The 10,000-nt window shown below is 48.0% G+C and overlaps 1 protein-coding gene across 1 annotated transcript in view; it reads left to right on the top strand.

The window, feature by feature from the left end:
• gria1a (glutamate receptor, ionotropic, AMPA 1a) overlaps positions 1–10,000 on the top strand; it is a gene marked incomplete at both ends in the record, with an annotated part of 114,830 nt that overhangs the window by 22,613 nt on the left and 82,217 nt on the right. Inside the window, 1 exon segment of the mRNA XM_083651573.1 lies at positions 4,876–5,115. Within this exon segment, the coding sequence (XP_083507699.1) occupies positions 4,876–5,115 (240 nt within the window).

The following is a 10,000-nucleotide window of genomic DNA, read 5'->3' on the forward strand; positions in this document are numbered from 1 at the left end:
ATACTGCCAGAGCTCTCCTCATAAGACCCCCAGACTCCAGAGTCCTCCTCATAAGACCCCCAGCCTCCAGAGTCCTCCTCATAAGACCCCCAGACTCCAGAGTCCTCCTCATAAGACCCCCAGCCTCCAGAGTTCTCCTCATAAGACCCCCAGACTCCAGAGTCCTCCTCATAAGACCCCCAGCCTCCAGAGTCCTCCTCATAAGACCCCCAGACTCCAGAGCTCTCCTCATAAGACCCCCAGCCTCCAGAGTCCTCCTCATAAGACCCCCAGACTCCAGAGTCCTCCTCATAAGACCCCCAGCCTCCAGAGTTCTCCTCATAAGACCCCCAGACTCCAGAGTCCTCCTCATAAGACCCCCAGCCTCCAGAGTTCTCCTCATAAGACCCCCCCACACTCCAGAGTTCTCCTCATAAGACCCCCAGACTCCAGAGTTCAACTCATAAGACCCCCACACTCCAGAGTTCTCCTCATAAGACCCCCAGACTCCAGAGTTCTCCTCATAAGACCCTCAGACTCCAGAGTCCTCCTCATAAGACCCCCAGCCTCCAGAGTTCTCCTCATAAGACCCCCCCACACTCCAGAGTTCTCCTCATAAGACCCCCAGACTCCAGGGTTCTCCTCATAAGACCCCCAGACTCCAGAGTTCTCCTCATAACACCCCTACACTCCAGAGTTCTCCTCATAAGACCCCCAGACTCCAGAGTTCTCCTCATAAGACCCCCAGACTCCAGAGTTCTCCTCATAACACCCCCAGACTCCAGAGTCCTCCTCATAAGACCCCCAGACTCCAGAGTTCTCCTCATAAGACCCCCAGACTCCAGAGTTCTCCTCATAACACCCCCAGACTCCAGAGTTCTCCTCATAAGACCCCCAGACTCCAGAGTTCTCCTCATAAGACCCCCAGACTCCAGAGTTCTCCTCATAAGACCCCCAGACTCCAGAGTTCTCCTCATAACACCCCCAGACTCCAGAGTTCTCCTCATAAGACCCCCCCACACTCCAGAGCTCTCCTCATAAGACCCCCAGACTCCAGAGTCCTCCTCATAAGACCCCCAGACTCCAGAGCTCTCCTCATAAGACCCCCAGACTCCAGAGTTCTCCTCATAAGACCCCCAGACTCCAGAGTCCTCCTCATAAGACCCCCAGACTCCAGAGCTCTCCTCATAAGACCCCCAGACTCCAGAGTTCTCCTCATAAGACCCCCAGACTCCAGAGTCCTCCTCATAAGACCCCCAGACTCCAGAGCTCTCCTCATAAGACCCCCAGACTCCAGAGTCCTCCTCATAAGACCCCCAGACTCCAGAGTCCTCCTCATAAGACCCCCAGACTCCAGAGTTCTCCTCATAAGACCCCCAGACTCCAGAGTTCTCCTCATAACACCCCCAGACTCCAGAGTTCTCCTCATAAGACCCCCAGACTCCAGAGTTCTCCTCATAAGACCCCCCCACACTCCAGAGCTCTCCTCATAAGACCCCCAGACTCCAGAGTCCTCCTCATAAGACCCCCAGACTCCAGAGCTCTCCTCATAAGACCCCCAGACTCCAGAGTTCTCCTCATAAGACCCCCAGACTCTCCTCATAAGACCCCCAGACTCCAGGGTTCTCCTCATAAGACCCCCAGACTCCAGGGTCCTCCTCATAAGACCCCCAGACTCCAAAGCTCTCCTCATAAGACCCCCAGACTCCAGGGTTCTCCTCATAAGACCCCCAGACTCCAGAGTTCTCCTCATAAGACCCCCAGACTCCAGGGTTCTCCTCATAAGACCCCCAGACTCCAGGGCTCTCCTCATAAGACCCCCAGACTCCAGAGTTCTCCTCATAACACCCCCAGACTCCCCCAGAGTTGCACTGATATTCATGTCATGCTCTTGTAGAGAAGAACATCACGCTCTCTCCTGCCAACCTCCTCAGCGGGAGGTTAGTGTCACATCGCTCCACGCTCTTTGTCCTCCTCAGCACAGCATGGTAATCTGCTGTACAGTCGAGTGAGGGCAGGGCCACCGGACAAAGAGTCAAACAAGCTCCCATTAACGTCTCACCCAGGCAGAACACACAGGTGCACGTTTTGAAATTGGTCCGAGAAAATGGCAGGGCGGAATGTAATGTGTGCTAGTGTGGCTGGAGATAGTGGAGAGTGTGTCCATTTACCAGCAGGAGCGTGTGCAGACCATGAAGGAAGAGATAGGTCTATTACTGAGTCGGTGTTGCGAGGCGCAAAATGTCTATTTCAGGGGCCTGCTTTAAATAGGGTGAGTCACCAAGCTTTTGGAGCACCAGAGGCTGCATGTGTGTGTGTGTGTGTGTGTGTGTGTGTGACGTGTGTGTGTGTGTGTGTGTGTGTGTGTGTGTGTGTGTGTTTGGATGCATGTGTCTGTGTGTCACCACAGAATTTCACACATACAGTACACACACGCTCTCGCGCGCGCGCACACGCACGTGCCTGCCTGGAGGGGGCAGGTCTGTGACGGGTTAGGCGTTTTGGGTATGGGCCATCCTCTCTCAGCACCTAGCAGGGAGCTGGCCCGGGGACGAGGACAGGCAGCGACTTCAATCTGTTTGGTAAATACCGGGGAAAGTGAGGCCCATCCATTGCCATGGCAGAAAATAGAAGATAGCCCAGGCCAGACCTGTGACGGCAACGAGACCTCCTCTAGTAGGAGTACTGTTAGTAGTAGTGCTATGTGGAAGGCATGCAGAAGACATACATTTAGCATAGAACACTGAGTGGAGAGAGAAATTAGGTGTTATCAGAAAATAGAGTTTGTGAAAGAACGTGTTAAATTGTCTGGATGGCCAGACAATGTGAACGAGAGAGAGAGAGAGAGAGAGAGAGAGAGGAACCAAATAAGAGACGGAAGCAGCCTCCTGCTGCCAGTGAAATGTCAATGGAACCCTGGGGATGAATTGATTAACCTCTCCACTCCTAATCTGCCTGCAGCTTTCAGCAAAGACAGATGGACAGACAGGCCAGCTTTACATGCACAACTCTACAGACATAAAGACAGATGGAGAGACAGGCCAGCTTTACATGCACAACTCTACAGACATAAAGACAGATGATAGACAGGCCAGCTTTACATGCACAACTCTACAGACATAAAGACAGATGGACAGACAGGCCAGCTTTACATGCACAACTCTACAGACATAAAGACAGATGGACAGACAGGCCAGCTTTACATGCACAACTCTACAGACATAAAGACAGATGGACAGACAGGCCAGCTTTACATGTACAACTCTACAGACATAAAGACAGATGGACAGACGGGCCAGCTTTACATGCACAACTCTACAGACATAAAGACAGATGGACAGACAGGCCAGCTTTACATGTACAGCTCTACAGACATAAAGACAGATGGACAGACAGGCCAGCTTTACATGCACAACTCTACAGACATAAAGACAGATGGACAGACAGGCCAGCTTTACATGCACAACTCTACAGACATAAAGACAGACAGGCCAGCTTTACATGCACAACTCTACAGACATAAAGACAGATGGGCCAGCTTTACATGCACAACTCTACAGACATAAAGACAGATGGAGAGACAGGCCAGCTTTACATGCACAACTCTACAGACATAAAGACAGATGGAGAGACAGGCCAGCTTTACATGCACAACTCTACAGACATAAAGACAGATGATAGACGGGCCAGCTTTACAAGCACAACTCTACAGACATAAAGACAGATGATAGACGGGCCAGCTTTACATGCACAACTCTACAGACATAAAGACAGATGGACAGACAGGCCAGCTTTACATGCACAGCTCTACAGACATAAAGACAGATGGACAGACAGGCCAGCTTTACATGCACAACTCTACAGACATAAAGACAGATGGATAGACGGGCCAGCTTTACAAGCACAACTCTACAGACATAAAGACAGATGGAGAGACGGGCCAGCTTTACAAGCACAACTCTACAGACATAAAGACAGATGGATAGACGGGCCAGCTTTACAAGCACAACTCTACAGACATAAAGACAGATGGATAGACGGGCCAGCTTTACATGCACAACTCTACAGACATAAAGACAGATGGATAGACGGGCCAGCTTTACATGCACAGCTCTACAGACATAAAGACAGATGGACAGACAGGCCAGCTTTACATGCACAGCTCTACAGACATAAAGACAGATGGAGAGACAGGCCAGCTTTACATGCACAACTCTACAGACATAAAGACAGATGGACAGACAGGCCAGCTTTACATGCACAACTCTACAGACATAAAGACATATGGACAGACGGGTCAGCTTTACATGCACAGCTCTACAGACATAAAGACAGATGGACAGACGGGTCAGCTTTACATGCACAGCTCTACAGACATAAAGACAGATGATAGAGGGGCCAGCTTTACATGCACAGCTCTACAGACATAAAGACAGATGAATCACTCCCTTTCTCAAAGGAAGATCCATACGCAATCTATCATCATCAAGGTCTTTAGTGTAGTTTGATAGCGTGCATGTTTGGATGTACCTCCAACTGAAATGTCAGTCAATTATGTTCCACATTTTGACACATCAGCAATAACGAAAAGCACTTTCTCTATCAAAGATAGTTTCAATGCAAAAATGCAAAACAGTGGCGGTTTTGCACACCTCAGTATTCTCTGTGACAGGCACACGAGGAAGACACCGAAACGAGACACGAATAAAACTCCCACACGCTGTCTTCTTCACACGCGGTCTTCTTCACATCACTTTGGGCTGTGCAGGAGGTGTCTGATGATCTTCAAACCAGGAGAGTTTAAAACCTAACGTTGTCCATGTGCCTCCTCCCTGTTTTCTCTCCTCCTCCTCCTCTTCTTCTTCCTCCTCCTCCTCTCTCTATCTCCCCCTGCAGTCTGCTCCCAGTTCTCCAAAGGCGTGTACGCCATCATCGGCCTGTATGACAGGAAGACGGTCAACATGCTCATGTCCTTCTGCGGCGCGCTGCACGTCTGCTTCGTCACGCCCTCCTTCCCCATCGAGACGGCCAATCAGTTTGTGATCCAGCTGCGGCCCGAGCTCCAGGACGCTCTGGTGGGAGTGGTCGACCACTACGGATGGAACAAGTTCGTCTACATGTACAGCTCCGACTCAGGTAGGCACCTCACACGTTTCATCTTCAGGGGATTTGCTTTCATGAACTCTACGCTTTATCTGTGATTTACCAATCTCTACGGTCGGGCAATATATCGTGATATGAGACTAGATATTGTTCAGAGTTCAATACCCCAATATCGTCTTTAGATTTTGGATATCGTAATACAGTATCGTGATATGGAGTTTAGTTTTTTCCTGGTTTTAAAGGCTGCATTACAGTAAAGTGATGTAATCTTCTGAACTTCAGACTGCTCTAGCTGTTCTCTTATTTGCCTTTACCCACTTAGTCATTTTTATGCACATTATTGATTGTTATTGATCAGAAATCTTATTATTGTGTAATTTTTACTATTTTGTGAAAGCACCAATAGTCATCCTTACAATATTATCGCAATATCAATATTGAGGTATTGTATTTGGTCAAAAAATATTGTGATGTTGTGATGAATATTGTATTTGATTTTGTCTATATCGCCCCATCAGTACTATAAGATGTTGCGGAGAGCTCTATGACATTAGTTACTGTATACCACAAAGTGTATGAGGCCTCAGGCACAAATGTGTGTGACCTCCAAGCTGTTTCGAATAGATGATGCATCTACTGTTGCAACACTGTTGATTGATTGAATTGATGCAATCTGATCCTCCTTACGCATCTTACGATAGCGACGTGTTCGGGGGTGTTATCACGGGGATTTTCGAAATGCGCCTGAGGAGGAGAGCCACTCTGCTCCACCACACAGTCGCAGGCAGTACCGGTTGTTACACCAACTGCCGTTAGTCATCCTCATATTGCCATGGCGACAGCAATGGGGTCAAATGTAGCCATTGTGCAGCAATGAGCAGCCATCAGAGCATTTATTGTAGTCCGCCGTTTTTCTACAGGCAGAGGACACAGAAAGAAATATTGACCGGGTGCCGGCCAGCAGATAAATCACACAATGGGAGAGAAAGATTAAGCCATTCAGTGAGCAGTGTCCTCGCCTCGCCGGTACGAGCGGCCGGTGTTGAGAGAAAGGGTTCCTTTGTCGGTGGAACAAAAAAAAGAAATCAACAAGAGAAAAGGAACTTTAGCATACAATGAAATCATCTTTATAGCCGTCTGGCAGGAGCAAGCTGAAGGAAAACCACACACCTGTCAGCACCAGGTGTGCTGTACATCCCCCCCCTCCTCCTCCTCCCCTCCAGCCAATCAGCTATACCCTTCCCATAACGCCATGCCATCTGTCCCAGGTGTTGTGTGCGTCGGAGCATGACCATCAAGTGTTTGTCGTGTTTGTGTGTTTGTGTATGCATGTGTGTGTGTGTGTGTGTGTATGTGTGTGTGTGCGTGCGTGTGCGTGTGCATGTATGCCCTGTGTGCCAGTCTTCACAGATGTGCATGCGTGGCTTTTCTGCAACTTTATCTGCCTGTGTTTTTCCGAGTGTGAGAGGAAGCGGCTTTAACAGACAAACCTCTCTCCCCTGTCACTCTGTCACCATGCAGCTGTGACAGTGGAGATTTGACACTGGGCTCTCTGGGCCCTACTGATGGATGATGGCCGTAGCTCCTCCACACATGTCCCTCCCGCTGATGTTTTTATCTGCGGTGATCCCCTCATCAGCCAGTCAGAAGCTGTGGGGTTGTGTGTGTCACTGTGTGTGTGTCATGTCGTGTGTGTGTGTGTGTGTGTGTGTGTGTGTGTGTGTGTGGGTGTGTGTGTGTGTGTGTGTGTGTGTGTGTGTGTGTGTGTGCGTGTGTGTGCGTGTGCGTGTGTGTGCAGGGTCATTTGCTCTCTTGTGATTGAGTGGTGGGATAGAGCGTGTTGGAATCCATGTCAGCTAGTCCTCTGTTGCCTGGATACTACTCTGCAGCTTTGCTTCCTACTGGGTTATTTTAAGCCGTGGAGAAGAATTATATTTGACATTTTTGACTTCTTTCTATCAATATTTTTTTTCAGTGCATCATTTGGACTGAGAAAGCACCTGGTCACATACGCACACGCGGGTGGATTTGATAATTTGCCCTGCTATGGAGACACTGCGTAACGCGTCATCATTCAGAAGCCACGCCCAAGACGGGGGGAAAACAGAAACCCCCCCTCCAATCCTGGCGTTCTCCTATGTCACGTGCATGGTTGCGTGTTGCACAAAAAGATCGTATATACGGAAGATGAACACTCCAACTTACTTCTTGACAGCTAGATCTAGATGTAAACACTCCGGCGATTTTCAAACAGCTTTGTATCAGTATGACATGAGTTGTGTATCGGAAAACTGTAAATAGTTTTGCAGACATTCATTTAGTTTGACAGTTAATGAGAGTTGATTTGAGTGAAGTCGTGGACCAGTGATTTCATTTGTGCACGAATGACATCACTGGTCCACACACCGTAACTGAAATCAACTCTCATTAACTGTCAAACTAAATGAATGAATGATATACTACTCATGTCGTAATGATACAAAGCTGGTTGAAAATCGCTGGAGTGTTCCTTTAATAATGACTTTTTTCCCAATTAAAGTGTGCCTTTGCCGTGCCACTGTGCAGGAGACGTTGACGTAAAGTGCCTCATTTTATTTCCAAACGCTCGAGAAGGGGAAAACAAATTTGATAGTCCATTAAACCTCTCATAAACAATATTCAGGAAATGCTTTCTCAAAGTGTTATTTTCTCTTTGTGACAAATTGTCTCTAAATTGCCTGGTGCCCCGCTCTGCATGTATTGCCTCTGGCCGGAGGGGCGCTTATGACAGCCAGATTCCATTATGATATTATTCTCTTCCAGGATGCCTCTGGAGGGCCATTTTTACCTTGGCTAGGCCTCTGTGCCGCCCTGTCAGGCTGGCTCTGATTGGCTAGGCCTCTTGTCTGTGCCGCCCTGTCAGGCTGGCTCTGATTGGCTAGGCCTCTGTCTGTGCCGCCCTGTCAGGCTGGCTCTGATTGGCTGAGGCCTCTGTCTGTGCCGCCCTGTCAGGCTGGCTCCGATTGGCTAGGCCTCTGTCTGTGCCGCCCTGTCAGGCTGGCTCTGATTGGCTAGGCCTGTGTGCCGCCCTGTCAGTCAGGCTGGCTCTGATTGGCTAGGCCTCTGTCTGTGCCGCCCTGACAGGCTGGCTCTGATTTATAGTGCATGAGTCTGCTGGCTACATTTAAATATTCACTGTGTGCAGTAATATACAATGTTCTTTTTACAATCAACAGAAAAGTGAGGGGGGGGGGGCTACAAAATGGAGGAGGGAGAGAGAGAGAAGCAAGGAGGGAAGGAAAATAGGAGGGGGGGTAACGGCGTGGGCAACATTGCAATTCACGCATCGATGTAGAGAATCCTTAACATCCAGGACAACTGTTAATGTGATTCAAGCACTAATCTGAAGCCATCTTGACCGCTGCCAAGCTGCACGATCAAATGTAGCAAAAAACGTCAAAGATTTGAAAAGAGACAAATTGATACAAAATGGCGCCGCACGTCTGGGCTTAAACGGCAGCAATCAAGCTAATGCAAGTTGTTTGCACATTAGGCTGTCTTGGCTGATGCTGGAGGATACACTCACTGCCTCTCTCATTCCCTTTTCCCCGCGAACATCTGGGAGTCACAATTACCAGCCATCTGCAGAAGCAACTCATCTTCACCATGCAACAGCGTTCATATTTCTTTAGCCTGACGTGTGACAAATGGACCTTTTACCCCGAGCAAAGAGCAGCGACATGAAACCAAGGGTTATGAATAGAGTCATGGAACTCCCTTCCATCACGTGTCACCACAGCAACAACAAAATCCTTTAGAAAATAAACGTAGTTTTCTATAGGTATGTAATATTACTTTGCTATTGCTTTTTTTTTTACTTAATGGTAGGAATGTATTATGTATGTATATATGTATGTATGTATGTATGTATGTATGTATGTATGTATGTATGTATGTACAGTATGTACAGTATGTATGTATGTATGTATGTATGTATGTATGTATGTATGTATATATGTATGTATGTATGTATGTATGTATATGTATGTATGTATGTATATATGTATATATGTATATATATGTATATATGTATATATGTATGTATGTATGTATGTATGTAATTTTCTGCTATTTCATGTGTGATCTTCACCTTTTTCATATGCACCACTTGAACGAATGGGGATGAATCAAATGAACATAAATAATGAAATAGGGAAGTGCACGACAGGGACATTAAAGCAAGGAGGAATACCAGGAGCGCGAGGCGAAGGGGGAACGACTCCAACAGCATCGGCCTTCCTTTCCAAACTGCTGGCTCAGAATATAATATTGCGCGGAGGAGCTGTCCGCGGTGCTGAAACCTCCCGCTGACACAAGGACTCTGCTGCCGCTCCGCTCTTACCCACAGATAGTGGTCCATTCTCCCCAGGACCCGCTGGCCTTACTCCCGGGCCATGATCGACTGCCCACTCTGTTCCCATGACCATCATCAATTTCACGCCTCCTTTTAAATCTGTCAGCACCAAGGACTACAATTATTCACTCATGAGCACCTGCAGAATGGAAGGAGAGAACACCATAAAGCGCTCTATAAGTTGCCACGTACCTTTCCCGGTAATGTGTGTCAGTATATATTTTACTGCTGGATATATTCTCCCCCCCTCTACATCATCTTTTGTACAGCAGTCGTGCCGTGTTCTGTGTGCAGTGAAATCTAACTTCGGCTATAGAGGTGAAACGCGCCATTTCTTTAATGACCCCCCGCCGGTGTCAAAGACGGATAGAATTCCCCGGAGAACAGCTGACTGTAAGTCTATAATAAGAGTGAGCGATCATCTGTCAGAGGACTGGGACTGCGTGTGACTGCCGCGGCAGTTGTTGTTTCTGTGGGGAAGGCACTTTACGCTGTGTGTTCTGTGACACGTTGTATTTATCAGAT

Source organism: Poromitra crassiceps, assembly GCF_964638095.1.
Source record: "Poromitra crassiceps genome assembly, chromosome: 15".
Classification (NCBI taxonomy): Eukaryota; Metazoa; Chordata; class Actinopteri; order Beryciformes; family Melamphaidae; genus Poromitra; species Poromitra crassiceps.